Consider the following 20,914-nt stretch of genomic DNA (forward strand, 5'->3'; position numbering starts at 1 on the left):
AAGAAGTGATGTCTTCAACCAACCAAAACGAGCTAATGAGATATCGGTTGAAGTTTGTAATTAGAGGGCAGATAGTGCTTGTACATAAGTATCAATGGAATAATAAAAAATGATCATATTTACCTTATGAAGAAAGATATATCATCAACATTATGTATTAAATTTTAATTGATGAAGAAAAGGCAAAGGAACAAAGATCACGTAAGGAGTTGAGGGGGAGGGGTATAAGAAACCAAGGAAGATATTGACAGTTAGGGTTCCAATGATAGATCGTAATATGTCTAGCGTTTCTTGAAAGTTATCAAAGAATACGTGTCCATCCACCTATCTGTGGCTATAATATCTCATTTGTTTTTTATACGCTACCAGAGGCTTCATGTTATATTTGTAGCGTAGTAGAATGGGGGAAGAGTTTAAAAAATCCAGCCGTAAACATTTCGAAATTGCTTTTGTGAAAAAATATAGCTTTTGAGTGAGTATTCTATACTGATATAGAAAACACGACTCTTGTAGTACGTCAATAAGGGTCAATTTTGTATCTGTAGATTTTAAAATTGGTTAGATATTAGCTTCTAGTTGTAGCAAGCAGGCTGCTCCGGCCCCTCGGATTCCCCTCCCCTCCCACACCGCCGAGAGTGGTACGTCGACTCGAGTGAATAATACAAATAGCGGTTCTATACAAGTTAGTCTTTGAGCGGTTCCGAAAGGAGCGGTTGTGCGTGGCAGAGCGCGCCTAACCTCGTATTGACAGCTCTAACAATAATAAGTGTTCGTGAAAGTGGTCCCAATTTCTTCCAAAAATTCAGTGGGTACTTAGTTATCCCCGACTTACGCACCCCCCCGTCTAATACATACAACTTTTCACGGCGCGTTAATTAGTTTAAGCGAGTTCAATGACGTCGACAAATTGAAATGTGAAGTGAATGAATTTATTGCACTCACTACATAATGCTCGCTAATTTACAGTGTTCGGAGTTTAAGCGTTGCATTTATTCGCCCAAATTATATATACCTTAGTTGTTCATCTAAAATGTGTGCTAACCAATTCGTGTTTACATATTTTAATCTTTAAACTGTGTGTGGATGTTGTGGCATAACGGGTGAAGGTAAGTTTTATTCTTTGATTATTTTGAAATTGATATGACGATTACACTGTTATACTGTATAATTGCGTGTGTAAAGCGTAATTTATTGTATAAATATATTATATTATGTTAATTTCGCAGGTAAAAATATTAATATGTGTATTTATTACTGCCTTTTTTGTAAACAGTTGTATGTATTTATGTTCTCGACGAACGCTTCATTTGTATTTATAACGCGAAAATGGATACAATCTTCATACATGAAGATATACTGTGATTTGCCGAAACGTATGTAGAAAGTTTCACCGGAGTTTTGAAGCGACGATGGTATACAGCGATTTAGGCCAAGAACAAAAATGATAATTCGTACTTGGCTTTTTTTGTACACATATGAATCGTATTATATTATTTAAATTATACAGTACTAAGTGTACTGAGCTTTGAGAATAGGTGTCTGCGGAGAATTTTAGGCGTGCGGTGGTTTGACTTTGTGAGGAATGAAGAGATAAGGCGTAGGACGCAGCAAATCTTGGTCACAACTGTCGTCAAGAAAAGGCGATTCAGTTGGCTTGGCCATGTACTCCGCATGCCTCCTGAGAGCCTTAATCAAGCTTGCTTCTTTTACAAGGCATCAGGTTCGCGCCGCCCAGGACGACCACTGCTGACAATTCGTCGGCAGTTCTCGTCAGAACTGACTTGGGAGGAAGCAAGGGAGCTGGCAGCCGGCAGAAAAGCCTGGAGACAGCTTGTGGACTTCGTATGCTCCACCTAGGGAGCGGATATGGTTTTAATTATACAGTACTGCCTCGGTTAACGAATTTAATGCATGTTTGCGTGACGAATCACGAATCAGTCTGGGGAGCGTAGTAAGGTTTAATTCGGCGAAAATTTTTGCCTAGAATTTTCTCGATTTTTAAACTTATTCTTCTTCTTATATCTCTTATTCCTCATTACTCTTCCCCTCCAGGCTACCTATCCAGGCTATTCCAGGCTATCCTCATTGCCACGCGCAATGTGTCCAAAGAGTCCAAAGTTATAGTAACTTTAAACATAACTTAAGCAGTTGAGGCCTAAGTAGGGCCATGATAAGCGGTGTTGCATAAGCCATAGCTAGATTTCAGAGTCACTTGGACTTTGACGTTGGTAATTAAAAAAGGTCAAATTCTACGTGGGCGATGCTAACCGAATTGCACTAGTGAATTGAATTGGTTGTTTTAATCCGAGAATTTGAAAACCATAATCAACGACACATCCCAATAGCAATTAGTTAAGCACACAATACGCCGTACATGGTCGTCTAAACAAAACTTTCCTCAAAAAAGTATGGGCGTACATGAACGTCCGCGCTTATAACTAAAGTCCGTTGACATTTTTTTTATAAAATGGCACTTTTACTACCATCTGTGGTTGTATTCAAACACTAAAACTACACTTTAGACTATTTTTCTGTTTTACCCACATTTTACTTATAACAAAGTTAGTGCAACGCCATCTTAATGACGCTGTAAAAGAAAAGTCATGACATAAAACATCGATAATTTTGATATTCTTTACCTTCTTCAAACCCTCATCCGCAACCCAATGGTGCATAGGGCACTGCACAACACAAACGCAGTGTTATCTTGATCGTTAACACATGAAGGAAAGGTGATCAGCCCTCCGCTTCAGGTACCAGTCCTAGGTAATATTGAATAAATATTGGAGTGAAAAAATCGCTTATTTTATATTTATTTACCCCCCTCTGGGAATCGAATCCGGGACCTCCAGAACGGTAGCCGAGCGTGCTGACCATTACACTACGGAGGTGGACAACATTTTTATATAAAACATGTTAATTGGTGTAAATATTTTTGTGATTCAAGAAAACAGATTATAATAAAAATAAATAGTAAAAAGACGAGCATGCTTTCTAGCTGTATACATTTGTTTATAAATTGGGCGTTTAATTTATAGAACTCAATTTTAATTTATATTTAAATATTAAAATCAAACTCTGATTTTTACAGTCTACTAACTAAATTGTATTTTATTATGAAAACATCAGTTTTTATTTTGAATATGTATAAAAGTATACTAATTGATTGTTTCCCCGAAAGTAAAAAAAAGTAACTCCGCCAGGTGGGAGGTGACACGGTTTGTCAAACAATACGCGCTAATATTTTGCACTTGACAAAACGGGAACAACGTAGAAATAACCTTTAAATGCAGAAAAAGGAAACTCGCGCTAAAAAGATTGATTTTTGCGGTATACATAAATCATTCCAACAAAGCTCGTTTTGATGCGAGCATTCAGGCAGTCAGTACACCGAGCCGAGCGCTCCATCCATAGTTTCGGATGCTCGCTGATGCTCGCCGCGAGCGATGTTACGACGTTATGTTACGACGAAATGTTCCGGTCAGTCTCCACGTGTGACTCATACTTTTTAAGTGTCAATGCCGTTCAAATTCAACCGAGTTGTAAAAATAAACCGTCTGATAAAATTATAACTATCACTGTTTTACCAATTAATATGGTACATATAACTACGCACGTATTTTATCGAGTGTCTATATCAGAAATGTGATCAATTGACAAGAAAATTACAAAAAACTCAATTGAACATTACGCCTGAGATGTAAAATTTGATACACATACAAGAACGTCATCGCGCTTTCCAGTGAAATTCGTTAGCCGAATTAACCACCTTGCGAAAAAAATTCTTTAGCCGAGATATCACTGTACTGATCATAAAGTTTTGCTTATAATCGTACAATATAGATAATAAAATATCGTACAATATAGATAATAAAATAAATAAAAAAACCGGTAGACGTAAAAATCTCGGTGAGTGGTTATATACTAATTTTATTAACATTTTTGTAAAAAAATAAATAAGTAATAAAATATCAATAATCGCTTAAAATATTTAAATAATTGATTACTAGAAACGAGAGCAATATTGGCTTGCGTTCAGTGTAACTTTTGTTTTGTCTGTTAACACGTTCTGCGCGTCGAACGCGGCTCCCGCGTCCACACAAATGAACGCGGGAGTCGTGCTGAATGGAGGTAAGGATTCCTAGACGGTTTATGTGTTTGACAGTTAAGTCCCCTATAGCGTTGAGATAGATACCGAGTTATCGAAGGGAACGTTATAAGGGGTTAATGTTTTGAATTGCGTTTTTTTTTATTTTAACCAGCGGAAATGACTGAAATGAGTCATTTGAAATTAAAATACAATTTAAAAACATTAACTCCATATATAGTTCTCTCCTATAACGCGGTACCTATCTCAACGTTATAGGGGAGTTTACTGTAATTAAGTACATAATTTTATTCATCAGCGTACGTTTTGTAGGTACTTTTCATATATTATATTACCATAAAATGACTACCGACTAAAGCAGACTGAATGCATTCGAAATGCGACCTCTCAGACGAATGTGCGGCAAAACGATGTTCGAATGGTGAAGTAAGGAAATAATGCGAGACTGAGATAAGCACACAGATGGACATGTGGAACGTACGAGTGAGGAAAGATCGACACTACAATTTTATGAGGCAAATGTAGTTGAAAAGGCCGAGGAAAACATGGCACGATCACGTATCTCTCACTCCTTTCAAGAACGTCATAAATCAAAAATCGACAATTTTCAGTTAGGCATGTTTTCGGAATGCCCGCACTTCTTATACTTTCTTCAGTCGATCCTCTCGTTAGCAAATTTAATATTGCCAACTCCATGCTTCACTTTCATATACTAGGGTTGGAACCAGGACTCTAAAAGCTCTCGCCACATTCCCAGGTCCGGAAAAAAAACTGTTGAATTCCATTCGGACCTATCCATTTAAAAAAAGCTTGCAAAGTTTTTCGCAAAGATAAAAAAATATTACTAATGTTTTTAAAGTCCCTATCACTGTCAACGGGACACGTAAGTTAATACTAAGTAGTGCGTACCATCCACAGACAGCGGCTGGAAGGTTAGTAACCCTACTAGGGAACCCTAGTTGCATTAGGAAATCACCCGCACCGACAGGCCACGGCCACTTGTGCACTACACGGAATGTTACTGTTCGGCAGTCCGGTTAGCATGATAAAACGGATGATTGACTTGGATTGGCTTGTGCTTTTGTCCGTCTTTCTTCGATCGGTGCGTGATCACGGTGCGCGTGAACTCGATCACGCTAAACTGTCGTAGTCGCTTTTATTTGAAAAAAAAACCGGACTGCCGGACAGTAAAATTCCGTGTAGTGCACAACCGCCCCAACCCTTCGCGCTCCGCTGTGTACTGCCAGTTTAGCTTTCGCTGATAGGTTTCTATTTGCCATAACTGATTTGTGTAACTTGCCCCTAAAATTTTTCTGGCGACTATTGTTGGCTCATTTTGGCATTAGCGATGTGTGCGCGCAGATTCAGGTGAACTTCTTCCTGAACGTCCAGTGCCTACTTTTCAGATCCCGGCAAGAGGATAGTAGCCAAACTGCCGGCTGCCACCTTCCGTTTCGCCAGCGTTTGCCATAAGCGGGCAATTATGGGAGCCAAATGCCTTTGGAAGGCAACGGACATGCTTTGAAGGTAAATAATGGATTTCAGTGATGACGTTTACCCTTCCCTTACGGCGCTAATAACTTGCGTGCACCGGTGATATGTATTTTGTACACCATATGCAAATAATAATTTACATATGGTGTAAACCTGCATATTATACAAATAATAATTTACATAAAATCCTCGATAACTCAAAATCTAAAATTGATTTATTACAAAAAAGTGGTGTTTATGAAATTTCGTGTGGAGATTGTGATAGAAAATATATTGGCCAAACTGCGAGTTTAAAGATTAGAATTAAAGAACATCATAGCGGTCTTGTTAGTAATTATTTTTCGGAATTCGCAAATCATATAATAGATACTAATCACTCATTTCACTCTCATAAATTAAAATTATTACACCTTGTTCCATATAAAGGCCAAATTATGAATTATCTTGAAAACTTAGAAATCCAAAAAAAAAAAAGAATTCTAGTAATAATTTATTAAATAATATATTGTTTCAAAATTCTTCACCATTGCTTTCCATTTTTCCTTTGTTTTCAAACTCCGTCCCTTGACTAACCCCTTCCCCTTACTTTCCCCTCTCCTTATTTATAGAACAATTTTATATTTTATATTTTAGTTATTATACAGACCTGAATGATGGAAGTTTAACTTCTGAAACATGTAGTCTATAATAAAACTCAAGTGGTAAAAAACGAAGTGTTTTCTTTGATCATTGTACCGTATGCAAATGTGATTTAAAAACGGAAAAAATGTAAATATTCCTAAATGTTACTTTTATTGACCATAGTTGAAGTAGAAATGTATCAATTTTGTAATGTTAGCTCTGGTTAATACCTAAAAAGAGAAAAAAACTACACCGTAAGTAGCCGTCATAGCTAGCGTAGCGACACGACCACCCTGAATGGCGACATGTGCCCAACTAAAATGAGATCGTCGGAAATAGTATGAAGCCACGTGCGCGTGTACGTGAAGTGCGGCACGCACGCCCCGATTTTTTTTTACAATTTATTTATTTCCGTCGCTGCGACACTTGACCAAAGATGTCCCTGTAAGGATAGAATTATCCTTTTGATTGAAATATCAAATAAAATCAGTTAGAAATCAAAACATTACATCCCAGGTATAATGTTTTATTGAGTTATTTTTTCAAGTTTTCTTGTTAATCTATCACATTTCAGATCTAGACACACGATAAAATACGTGCATAATAGTTGTATATTCCATATTTTTTGGTAAAACTGTAAAAGTTATAATTTTATGAGATAATTTTATTTTTATAACTCGGTTTAATTTGAACGCCTTTGACGTATCAAAGTATGAGTCACAAGCGAGCGTTATGATTTGTCGGATTACCACAATCAATCTGTTTAGTGCACGCTACCTTTTTCTGCATTTCTGCAAAGGTTATCTCTATGTTTGTTCTCGTTTTATCAGGTGCAAAATATTAGCGCCTCATTGTTTGACAAACCATATCACCATTGCGTGCGTGCGTGCGTGTGTGTGTGTGTGTTTGTGTATTTACGTTGTATAAATATTTACTTCTAATCTACTCCCACCGGGGTCCTATGAATTTACCATTTTAATATTTTACCAAAATGGCTCTTAGCAAATTATTCCAAATTCGTCCTCATTTTCTTTGATCTACGCGGAATATTCAGCATTATTTTCCCTTTCCGGAAGCTACCAAATGACATTGTTTTAAAGGACACATTATCTCCCCGATCCCATCTTTCAAGGGGAGTACCCGTCATTAAATATTCTCTTTACGTCATTAGATATTCTCTCGATTCATAAATCACAAAGGAAAATTTCAGAATGACAATTTTTTATATCCTTTGTCTTTACTGATTCGCCTTGTATTCTTGAATCGCGTTTGAAGATATAATGATATTCTTTTCAATATATCCACGTAATGTCAGTCTCTAGTCTGCTATAGAGCTGTCAGTGTTCTCTGGCGCCTGACAGTGTTGGAAGTTTTAAGGGGATAATTGGATAGAATAAAATAACAACTACAGGCCGACCTCATCTTTCGCACATTCGACTTTCGCACAATTCGCTATTTCGCGCATTAAAAAAATCTTTTCTTTTTTGGCAATACTCAATGCAAAAATGTTTTGTTTCCGTGCAATTTATTCCCTTTCACACAATGAAATGCATATGAACCAGGTCCGTACTGTAAAAAGTGTTATGTACGTACTGAATTGAATGTGATCCCAATGGAGAACGCATATCTCAAGTGCGTAGAGCGATCCATAATAACTCTTTATAAAGAAAAGAAAAAAATATTGTTAAATTAACTCTCGAAAAGTATATTTAAAAAAAATATTTTTTATTCAATATGTACTTAGTAGTTGTTTTTTTTATAAAAACAAACTATAATGTACAATTTTTGGTGTTTTTTTTTTAATAGTCCCTTTACTTTCGAACATTTAACATTCTCACACATTTTCAAGAACCTTGTGCGAAAGTTGAGGTCCCTCTGTATATAGTTTTTTCAACATTAATTTTATTTGACCAGTGACCGGGTTTCGTCGCGACCGACATCATCAAATTGGTTCGTCTTTTATATAATAATTTTATGTAATTTATTATTACATATAATTATTATTTTTCCTTCTAAACTTTATCCGGACCCAATGATACATAGGGCACTGCATCGTATTGACACAGTGTTATCTTAATCGTTACTTACATGAAGGCTCCTGCGCTTTAGGGAGCAGTCCAGGGTAATAAATATTATAGTGTAACATCACTTATATTTATTTTCAACCCCTCTTGGGAATTCAACCCGGGACCTCCGGGAGGCAGACATAATTTTTGTAATTATCGAATACAACCTTATTTCGTTTAAAAAATATAAAAAAACCAATAAAGTATACAGTACTGTACCTGTATTGCTACTCGAGTACACAAAATCGTCAATTTTCAGTTGTGCATGTTTTCGGAATGCCCATAAAGTGTACTATATCCCAGCCAAAGAGGCATATTTTTAACTTAATATTTACCCGCTACAGGGCAGAAAATGTTGTTTTTGCATTTTGGAGAAATGGTTAAATTATTTTTAAATATACTAAATATTCTTCAAATGGAGAAAAAACCTTCAGGTTTTACCTAAAAAGATCTGTTACACAGTAATAAGTTCAATAAGTGGCCTGATATTTATTTTTAACACATTGTGTTATATTTTTAAACTTTAAAAACGATCTCCTGAAAAATCAAGATTTTTGATTTTTGACGTTCTTGAAAGGAGTGAGCGATATATTGAAATGTAGAATATTATGCAGCATAGGGCGGCCCGTACAGCGTAACTACTAACTAACTAACCATCACGCCGCTTCCCCGCAGGGGTAGGCAGAGAGAATAGAGCGCCACACCACTCTGTCCTTGCAAACATTCTTCGCCTCTTCCACGTTCATGCATCTCCTCATACATACCCGCCGATTGTTACGACTCCTAACCTGACCACTTTCAAGTATTTGGCACACCTGATCGTGCCATGTTTTTCTCGGTCTTCCTCGGCTTCTTTTCCCAATAACATTCGCCTCATAATTTTCATTATTTATGTACTGTATTACAAATTTCTCGGCTAATCCGACCTTTTCCAAATCCGAACTGATCACGAATTTCCGGGGTTCCCCTGTATGACGATTTTGGCTTCACAAGGATTGGATGCGGAGGGTGGGGACAGCCTACCCCGTGTTTTGGTTGGTAACAAAGTAAATTTGGGAACACGCGCGCACTTGTTTACTCGTTCCTCCGTTCGGGATAAATTATCCCGAATGGGGGAACAGCGCTCGAACTCGAGGAACTTGTCAACTGGAATAATCTATTTTGACAGGATCGACCTAAAAAGTCACATTTAGTAAGTAAGTAACCATCACGCCGCTTCCCCGCAGGAGTAGGCAGAGAGAATAGAACGCCACACCACTCTGTCCTTGCAAACATTCTTCGCCTCTTCCACGTTCGTGCATCTCCTCATTGCCCGCCGATTGTTTCGACTCCTAACCTGACCACTTTCAAGTATTTGGCATACTTGATCGTGCCAAGTTTTTCTCTGTCTTCCTCTGCTCCTATTCCCAATTACATTCGACTCATGAATTTGTTTTACCGTTCTTTCCTCACTCATTCGTTCTACATGTCCAAACCATGTCAACACACCTTTCTTAATTTTATCGATAATGCTTGTCCAGCTTTGCATTCCTTCCTTATTTCACTATTCGAACATCTATCATACATCGTTTTGTCGCTTATTCTTCTGAGAGATCGCATTTCGACTGCACGGTAAATGGAGATATTTTGGAGCAGGTAAACGATTTCGTATATTTGGGTAGTATGTTTTCTAGGGATGGAAAGATTGATAAAGACATAGAAAGGAGAGTGAATTCTGGGAACAAAGTGAATGGTGCACTGCAATCAGTTATAGCAAATAAAAACCTAAAAAGTCACCTTCCCTTTAATTCGAATTGGATAGAGAAGAAAAGAGAGTGACGTATGATAATAATCTATGTAGAAAGGAGAGGGAATGCAGAGTAAATGGTGCACTAAATTCAGTTAGGTGCTGCATTGTGTTGTTGCCTTTTTGCGTCGTGGTTAGGTTAGGTTTGGTTACGTTTGATGATGATAGGCCAAGAAAACAAATGCAGCTCGAGAAAGGAATCTGACATAAAATATCGATGTATAATGTCACTCTTTTTTGCCCCACTCCCGCGGCGTCACAATGTATAGATAGCTCTCTTTCTCCTATCTACGTTTAATCTTTCTTCTCTCTCATGTAACGAAATGTGCCTAATAAACGTGACGCGTCCTTGAAATTCCACTCTCATTTCTCGTCCAATTATCGATTATCAAATCGCCGCTGAAGAATTTTTTTCTTAAAAAATAACACGGCTTTTTACAACAAAAATATCGTGAAATTTTCATGGCAAGTACCTCCTTTTGTGTAGCGTTCCGCTTAGCCTATTTTGGTTCTTGTGAAATGCCAATATTTGACATTAAAAGGTCCCTCGGGCTCTCCTTTATTCGTCGTCTGCTTCCCGGAACACCATTATTGATCCTCCAAAAATATTCTTTGCCCGTTTCAAATTTCAAATTGAAAATAAATAAGTCTCGGCTAACGTTGGAAAATACGAAATTCTACTCAAATGTTGGAACATATCAAATTCTACTTGAGTATTCTAAAATATTTTCCTAGTATTCATATTTAGAATTCTAAAATATGAATACTAGGAATGAACTTGAATAAAAACTTGCTTCAATAATATAGGGTGTTTTTTTTAAAGTTTAGTTTTTAAACTGGCAATTGACAGTTGATTTGTAATCAGTACGTTTTGCCATTTCACCATGAATACACTGAATGACCATTATGCGCGTCGTAGTTTCGGTGAATGGACCGAAAACAATATTCAGCTTGATCCTCTTTTTCAACGCAAAATGTTATTCATATTTTTGGTTAAATGGCTATGTCAATTAGCAGAATTGTTGAATTTGGAGTGGAGAAAACTCAAAAGCCGCTGTCGAAACGTCCTTACATACATTAAAAGTCACTGTTTGGTGTGTTTTACGGGCAGGTGGCATCATCGGGGCATATGTTTTAAAGACTATGTCGTCCAGAATGTTACGGTCAATGTAGAGCGATACAGAACCATGATTACTGACTTCTTCGTACCTCAGTTGAATGCCATTGATGTGACAGAGATGAGGTTTCAACAAGATGGTGCAACATGACGCGCGGCGGGTGCCACCGTCAATTTATTGCGGGAAAGTATAATTTGTATACCTCTACAAAACACCCTATATTTCTCTCAATGTAATATTACACCGATGCGTGTTTTAAGCGTTATATTTATAGAGATGTAACTGATGGGTAAATGTTACTTTTTAGTTACCCGATTGGGATGTTATTCGTTACTTTTTTTCTAATAAATATGCAGGCAATATATGGTACCTGTGCAATATAGTAATTTATTACATAACATTCGCAAGAAACACATCACACCTAATAATAATAATTATATTATATATATATATATATATATATATATATATATATATATATATATATATATATATATATATATATATATATATATATATATATATATATATATATATATATATATTCCTTTTTTCAAACCCTTATCCGTACCCCAATGGTGCATAGAGCACTGGATTATTTATATGCGTCTATACGCAATGTTATCTAGATCGTTAACAGGTGAAGGATAGGTGATCAGACCTCCGCTACAGGTAATATTGAATAAATATTAGAGTGAAAATATATCTTATATTTATTTGACCCCCCCTGGGAATCGAACCCGGGACCTCCAGAACGGTCTATATTATTTATCGATGAATGTGAGTTCTGAAGGAATAGCTCACGAACTACGGCGATTCTGTGCTCGCGTCCGTGTGAGCTGTGCTTGGTCCGATCGGGAGCCGAGATATGCCTGCGTAATTGGAGGTAGCCATTGCGTACCTACTCACACACAACTCACTTCCTCGAGCATTCCGTATAAGAGATCGCAGTGAGGCGGTATTAATTACTTCTCACGCTTCACAATGATCCAATTACGGCCTTATATGTGTGTGTAAACACACGTCTAAGGGTGAAGACTAACCGGAGCATTTCGTCGTAACGTAAAATGTTACGATGCGAGCATTCAGGCAGTCGCATAGTTTCGACGAAGAGAAGTAACGACGTTACTTCTTCTTCTTTTTGTAGATCCTAGGGATCTGTTTGTGCCTCCGCATGTCGCTCTTGGGATGTTGACTTCCAGCTGTCTTTCCATCTTTTCGGAGGTCTGCCTGGGGGTGGTGCGTCCTTCAGGGTTACCTTGAAGGGCGATAAAAGCATTGTCGAATTTGTGGTATGGTAATATAATACTCGACTTCTAGATACATTGATCCAAAGCGTGACACAGTAAATTCACAGTAGCCATCTTTGTTGGAATAGGGAAAGCTTTTATTAAGCAAAGACTCTCTTTATTTGTATGCTAGGTCCAAATCCTGAATTTTAAATATCTTAGCCCTTATCCCCCACCGTAGTGTAATAATAGTCAGCACGCTCGGCTACCGTTTTGGAGGTCCCAGGTTCGATTTACAGAGGGGGTCAAGTATAAGTGTATTAGTGATTTTTTAACTCTTAATATTTATTCAATATAACCCTGGACTGGTACCTGAAGTGGAGGGCTGATCACCTTTCCTTCATGTGTTAACGATCAAGATAACACTGCGTTTATATGATGCAGTGGCCTATGCACTATTGGGGTGCGGATAAGGGTTGGAAGAAGATGAGGAAGAATTCAAGTATGTGAATTCCCCAAGTATGTCTAGGAATTCATTTAGTTTTATTTATGAAGACATTCAAATGTATTTACGTTTGTAAAAGTCAAATGGGAACGGTTAATGACAGACCTCTACAAGGCCAAGCAATGTTTTCGTCTAGAAAGAGCATGGATTTGTGACAAAATCATTAAAAAACGGTTTTAAAGTAAGGTCATGCATTTTATTATTGTTTCTAGCCGGTTCGTCCTGTTTATTTCTTACGGTGACGTATTCACGTGCAAATATAGTCACTACGACATATTGAATTTAGTAATATGTATTTAAAGAAGCACGGAGTTGGCAAAAGAAGGATGAAAGCAGACGAATGCGTGTCAATTTTTTTATGTTGCATTTACTTTCCAGTTCAGCAGATAGATTTAAAGACATACTAAGAAGATTTTTTAATGATTCGTTAACTAAAATTTGGTCTTTGTGACTTGAAGTGATCCTTTTTCTGGTAGTTTGGGCAGTTTTCATAAGGACCAGATTCAAAAAATATCTGGACCGCACACTGAGAGCATTGAATTTTTTAAAGCTATTTTTACCCGGGTCAACCCTTTTGAATTCAATAAAATTATTTGAGTTTCACTCAAATCAGGTTTTTTTGGCATTTTAATATGAAATAATGAAGGCTTAATTGAAAAGTACAAAAAAAAACACTTTTTCACTGATTAAAATAGCTGGAGAGCAATGTTCCACATATAAAACTGACCCTTGAAATTACTAAAAAGAGTTTTTAAATAAACCACGCCCGTAACTGTCATAGATCGGGATAGCACGGCTGTCCAAACTAGATTCTACTTAGTAGTAGCAACTTAACAAAGTAGATTCTACTTAGTCCAAAAATGCAAAAAAAAAAGTACTACAAAAAATTTCCCTTACTGTGTTTTAAGTTTGGACAGCCTACCAGGTAATAAATACAGGTACGTATGTATGTATGTGTGCGTGCGTGCGTGCGTGCGTGCGTGCGTGCGCGAACGTGCGTGCGCGTGTGCGTGTGAGTGTGTGTATGTGCGTGTGCATTTGCGTGTGTGTGTGTGTGTGTTTGTGTGTGTTTTAACTTAAGACTGAGACACCAATACATTTGTATTTATTATGTAGATGTGACATTTCCGAGTGTGCTGCTATTTCAGACGACTCACGCTAACGCACGTTTCGCCTAGTCAGGGCATTATGAGAACATCCTGTCTCAGCAGTGCCTGGAATTTAATACGCTGCTAAAATTCGTTATGAACATAAGTGAAGTTCATGATGTTCGCAAACGGTTTCCATGAAATGTGTTGTTCTAACGACGTCTTAAATATATTGATATATGTATATATATATATATATATATATATATTTACTATTACAGTGAAACTACTATTTTACGTGTTTTTAAGGCCCAGTATTCGATATGTCGTAATTTTCTCTAAATCCAGGACATTTTACGTAATTCATTATTTTTCTTAACGCCGTTTTTGCATTGAAAAAATAAGTTTTTCTTCGAAATAATTATAAGGTTTTGAAAAGAAATAGTTTTTTAAAAAATTATAAAAATATTTTTTCTATATATCGCTCATTCGGTGCAACAATGGCGTAAATACGCTTTTAAAAATATTACGTCAGATGCCATTCAGACGTTGTAGCACCAGAAATGGCGCCATTTTACTCAATCTACAATGACACTCGCGCCATCTCGCAGCATTTCACCACAAAATCAATTATTTCGATGTTTCTCCCGATGTAAATATTATATGTCTTTCCGCACATTTTGACATATCGCTCACTCCTTTCAAGAACGTCCTAAATCAAAAATCGTCAATTTTCAGTTGAGCATATTTTCGGAATGCCCAGAAAATGTACTATATCCCAGAAAAGGAAGCATATTTTTAACTTAATATTTACCCGCTACAGGGCAGAAAGTGTTGTTTTTGCATTTTGAAGAAAAGGTGTTATTTAATTATTTTTTTTTTTTAAATATACTTAATATTTTTAAATGGCGAAAAAACCTTCAGGTTTTACCTAAAGAAACAGGTTTTACCTTCAGGTTTCACAGTAAAAAGTTTAATAAGTGGCTTGATATTTATTTTTAATACATTGTATTATATTTTTAAACTTTAAAAACGTTCTCCTGAAAATCAAGTTTTTTGATTTATGACGTTCTTGAAAGGAGTGAGTGATATATAACTTTAAAAAATGTAATTACGTCATGGTTGAGCGATATATTCTAAAAAAACAAAACATATCCAATATACTTTCTTCAAAAAATCGGACGTGAACAAACATGTTACCGGAGACCACCTCTCCGGTGGTCTCCGGTAGAATATTCATGTGCTTACGAATATCCCCTTACTATTGAATTTTACAATTACATATTTCCAAATATACGCTTATTTAAATGTAAAATTGATTCGCTTACATGGGAATGTGTAGCGTGTTCTCCCATTCCGTAATATCATAATTATAAAACATATCGCAATCTACTATGAACAATGGCGCATTGCTTAGTCGTAGTATAGATAGACGTTTTTCGTTGTTATCGTTTCATTTACGAACAAGATTTGATACTGTGAAAATTGTTTTTTTTATGTTTGTTGGTTTATTTTGTTAACCTTTTGCACTCGAGACTCTTTTGTATGACATACCAGTTAACTCGAGTGCACTTTTTTTGCAAATTTGCACAAAAATAATTTATTTTAGAAAAAAATACTGGAAATGCGTATGGAGATTGACAATAAAACCAATCTATTAATATTATTTTTTAACATCTCATCAAAGATGAAGAAGAATATGGAAGTCTGGCCATTTACAGGGCTGACGACCGTCATAGACTGGTTTAAGTGATCACTTTACACACATGTAACATTCGCCAATTCTACCCATTATTCCATATTCTTCTTCATCTTTGATGAGATGTTAAAAAATAATATGAAAATAACTCCTGTAATTGGAGATAATCCAGATTTTGTGAACAAGTATTTGGACACACTCAAAATGTTGTCAATCTATTAATGTTTAAAATGGTTTATTTAAGAAAAATAAAGACAATTGGTTACTATTTTAAAATTTTATAGTCTTTCAATGTATGGTATCTAACAAAACAATCGGCCAAATGCCATCCTTGGCTGCCCGCGACAAGTGTCACAAAACTCATAAGTCTCATGCTTTTGCCAATGTTTGTCCCTCCGTGAGCAAAGCACACTGTTCTTTTTGATCCTATGCGCAAAACATGTTTTTTGCCATCCAAGCGGACCTAAGTTTAAGAAGTAGACGGCCTATTTGGAATCTGCCGAAAGTCCCCTACAAGTGATCTTCTAAAGTTTTCACTAACTTTATGTGACTGGATGCTAGAAAGGACCTTCGATGCGCAATTGGTGGGACAGAATTGTACCTGTATTAGTACGTAACCCGGCCTTTTATTATTTAAACAACGTAACGGTACAGTGGCGACATCGTTCACTCCTTTCAACAACGTCAAATATAAAAAAATCCTCAATTTTCAGTTGTGCATGTTGTCGGAATGCCCAGAAAATGTACTATATCCCAGCAAAAGCGGCATATTTTAAACTTAATATTTACCCGCTACAGGGCAGAAAGTGTTGTTCTTGCATTTTGAAGAAAATTTATTGTTTAATTATTTTTTTAAATATACTTAATATGTTTTTCAAGTGGAGTTTTTTTTTCAAAACATTCAGGTTTAACCTAAAAATATCTGTTGCATAGTAAAAAGTTCAATAAGTGGATTGATATTTATTTTTAGTATATTTTATTATATTTTTAAACATTAAAAACGATTTCCTGAATAATCAAGTTTATTGATATATGACGTTGTTGAAAGGAGTGAGCGACATGTAGTCGACAACCGATTTACTGGGGAATTTACCATGTCGACATATTGTCGCCATTCCAGTGCAAAGGGTTAAAGTAAATAAGGGTGTGTTGAGATGGTTTGGGCATGTGAATCGAATGGGTGAAGAAGCGATCGATGATGTACGCAGCGATCAATTGGAACGTCAAATGCCTGAGACGAATTTCCTTCTTAATCCAGATTTCTTACTGAGTATTCGGACACACTTAAAATGTTATTTTAAGGTCTAGTGTTTGGCATAGTCCATAAGCGGAATGCCTATGCGAGGAGTTAAGTAGGTAGTTGGATTGGTACAGTTTGTCGTAAGTCATAATTGGGTCGATGACCATCTGTGTTTAGTAGTTGTTTGCACTGTGAGGTAACATGCCCCTCGAGTGACGCATCGATCATTAAACCCACGGCAAACGAGACGTATGTCTAAACATAAAAGTAAAACATCTTAAAACGTAAGGAATAAGAGAGATTTAACCTGTCAACCGGAGAGTTCACTTTTGAATAGGGTATTATCACTCGGGAGGAATATCGAATTTACATACTCAATCTATAAAATAGTGCTTATAACAGCCGATATAATCAATATTTTCATTCATCATTTTATTTTGCAAAATTCACATTCGTATAAACGTTGCTTTCGTAAGTTTGTAACGAATGACGTGACAGAACTACTATTATTAATATAAAATAAAACCCTTATCCGCACCCAATGGTGCATAGGGCACTGCGTCATAAACGCAGTGTTATTTTGATCGTTTACACATGAAGGAAAGGTGATCAGCCCTCCGCTTCAGGTACCAGTTCAGGGTAATATTAAATAAATATTACAGTGAAAAAATCACTTATATTTATTTTACCCCCCTTGGGAATCGAACCCGGGACCTCCAGAACGGTATCCGAGCGTGCTGACCATTACACTACGGAGGCGGACACTACTACTATTATTACAGCTCTATAAAGCAGATACATAAAGGGATACGCCCCATAACACACCCGATTGCGTAAAATTTGAAGACGTATAGCGGTGTCCGTTATTCGTTTTATTCAAATATCTAAAGTTTAAACCTTCATACCTCCCTTACTTCTCTACAGATTTCAATAAGAATGTTACCACCGATAATATTGCAATTTTTCATATTAATTTATTAGCCAATAATAACACTTCATGCGAATGATCCATTACGTAATATACAACGGACCCAAACTCTTTCAATAGGACGTGTAGTACGTCACGCCCGGTGGACGTCATTTCATATATTTTATTTACACTAAAATAAATAAAAAGTCTGCGAAATATTTTTTTTTCGTTTATTTATATATATAAATCACAGAGAGAAATACAAAATTACAAACAAACAGGTCACAAACACGCTCGGCTACCGTTCTGGAGGTCCCAGGATCGATTCCCAAGGGGGGTTAAATAAATATAAGTGATTTTTTCACTCTATTACTTATTCAATATTGTCCTGGACTGGTACCTGAAGCGGAGGGTTGATCTCCTTTCCTTCGTGTGTTAACGATAAAGCTAACGCTGCGTTTATATGATGCAGTGCCCTATGTACCATTGGGGTGCGGATAAGGGTTTGAATGAATGAATGTTCAATATTTGCAAGATCCATAGATGGCTACTGTGAACTCATTAAAATTAAATGTAAATTATCTGAAAATATTGAAAATAGTGAGGAAGATGAGAATAACATTATTTTATGGAGTTTTGGAAGGTCAGATTTTAACAGCAATAGTGAATACGGACAAAAGTCCCGGTAAGTAAATAGACGAATCCTGTAAAAAAAAAACGAGATAACGGAACGAGAGCGATCAAAAAAGGCAAGAGGAAATTAATCAGAACCTAAAATGTCTAAAGTCTGCGTAATCGGTGGACATGTATGACTAGACAGACGAGTGTGGAGTTCCGTCCACTGCCTACTGCTGCGGGGAAACGGCGTGATAGTGGTAGTAGAAGTGATTGAAGTGAGTCATGTACGGAATTTCAAACCATTTCCTCTAATGTCTAGCATTTTCTCGAATTCCTTTACATGGTAAGTAGAGCCGGGATGCTTCTTTTGAGATGTTATTACCCTTTGCGCGTATACAGGCGGACCTCAACTTTCGCACATGATTGCTTCCTGAAAATGTATGCGAAAGTTAAATGTTCCTAAGTAGAGGGATTATTAAAAAAAACACCAAAAATTTGACTTTAAAATTTGTTTTTATAAAAAAAATACTAAGTACAAATTTAATATTTTTTTAATTTTTTTAGTTAACTTATCAAGAGTTGTATGTTACTCTTTTTTTGTTTTCTTCATAGAGAGTTCTGTAGGTAACATGAAGTATTATTATAGATCGCCCTACGCACTTGAGATATCGCTCACTCCTTTCAACAACGTCATATAAGTATATACAAAAAAAACTTGATTTTTCAGGTCGTTTTTAAAATTTAAGAATATAACAAAATGTATTAAAAATAAATATCAAGCCACTTATTGAACTTTTATTGTGCAACAGATCTTTTTATCAGAAAAATATTTAGTATATTTAAAATAATAATCAAACAATACCTTTTCTTCAAAATGCAAAACCAACACTTTCTTCCCTGTAGTGGGTAAATATTAAGTTTAAAATATGCCGCTTTTGCTGGGATATAGTACATTTTCCGGGCATTCTGAAAACATGCACAACTGAAAATTGACGATTTTTGATACATGACGTTGTTGAAAGGAGTGAGCGATATGCGTTCTCCATTGGGATGACATTTAATTCAGTACGTACATAACACTTTCACAGTACGGACCTGGTTCATATGCATTTCATAGTGTGAAAGGGAATCAACTGCACGGAAATAAAACTTTTTTGCATTATTGGAAAAAAAACTTTTTTTATTGTGCGAAATAGCGAATTGTGCGAAAGTCGAATGTACGAAAGATGAGGTCCGCCTGTACTGAGTGCAATTACCACTCGCTTGGAGTATATCGACCCCTGTATGCCGATAAGTGGAGTAGCTTCCATCGTTATATCGTATTCAACTCGGAAGACGTAGTTAGAGTTTAGTCACAGCCGTTACTCCGTTACGGTAGAGTTTGCACGGTAGTATAATGGCAAATGGGGTATATCTGTCATTTTCTAAGTTTGTTCCACAAAATGTCTAAAAAAAAACTAACTAATCATCACGCCGCTTCCCCGCAGAGGTAGGCAGAGAGAATAGAGCGCCACACCACTCTGTCCTTGCAAACATTCTTCGCCTCTTCCACGTTCATGCATCTCCTCATACATACCCGCCGATTGTTACGACTCCTAACCTGACCACTTTCAAGTATTTGGCATACCTGATCGTGCCATGTTTTTCTCGGTCTTCCACAATCTGTCAAAAGGATATAGCTGTAGTTGCAACACTCATTTAGTTTTATTAAATTATTTATTGATTCGGCATTAACTCTGTGGAATGACATGATTATTTTATTAAAAAATTAAACCCTCGAATAATCCACTTAATTGAGTTTTATTTTTATTTACGACTAGTTTTAATTTGTACCAGAAGATGAAAACAAGTGTCGTTTTCGAAACTAGTCGTAAATAAAAATAAAACTCAATTAAGTGGATTATTCAAGTGTTTAATTTTTTTAATAAAATATTTTTATTAAGATATGTACACAAGCCATCCGAATAAAATATGTAATTTCACAAGATTGTTTTTGCTCTCCTGTAAAACGTGTCTGAGACAGATATACCCCTTTGTCTTTACACTACCGTGCAATGTACTCGTACAATAATTAGCTAAATAAAAGAGTTAAAATGTCGGGTTGTGGTCCCGTGGTTAGTGTCGCGAACTCTTGAGTCAGAGTTTTTCGGTTCGAACCCACTCTACCACAATTTGATACCTATTTCTAATAATGAGCCGCTTAGGGTCACAGAAATAGTATTAAATTGAAGTTTTGAATATTGAAAGCATTAACTTTGTGGATCATATTGATATATTATTTCGAGAAATAAAAATACTTTGTGTTTTGATCCACTCACATTTTTATTAACCAACTAGTTTCGGCAACAACCTGTTGTCTCTTCAGGGTTTAATTTATGATTAAACATATATATAAAAAATTAATTATTTTTTATATATATGTTTAGTCATAA

General features: G+C 36.2%; 1 protein-coding gene across 2 annotated transcripts in view; it reads left to right on the forward strand.

The window, feature by feature from the left end:
• Positions 1-685: 685 nt before the first annotated feature.
• Evi5 (ecotropic viral integration site 5) overlaps positions 686-20,914 on the forward strand; it is a 110,383-nt gene continuing 90,154 nt past the window's right edge. The window contains exons 1-2 of one of the 2 annotated variants that reach the window (XM_088260890.1): positions 686-1,106; positions 5,515-5,635. In XM_088260890.1, the coding sequence (XP_088117016.1) occupies positions 5,603-5,635 (33 nt within the window). In that variant the 5' untranslated portion in view covers positions 686-1,106; positions 5,515-5,602. The remainder of the gene's footprint in view (positions 1,107-5,514; positions 5,636-20,914) is intronic. The other variant, XM_088260891.1, reaches the window with a different exon arrangement.

Source organism: Brachycentrus maculatus, unplaced genomic scaffold (assembly GCF_059751285.1).
Source record: "Brachycentrus maculatus isolate JH-2025_06_01 unplaced genomic scaffold, ASM5975128v1 h1tg000144l, whole genome shotgun sequence".
Classification (NCBI taxonomy): Eukaryota; Metazoa; Arthropoda; class Insecta; order Trichoptera; family Brachycentridae; genus Brachycentrus; species Brachycentrus maculatus.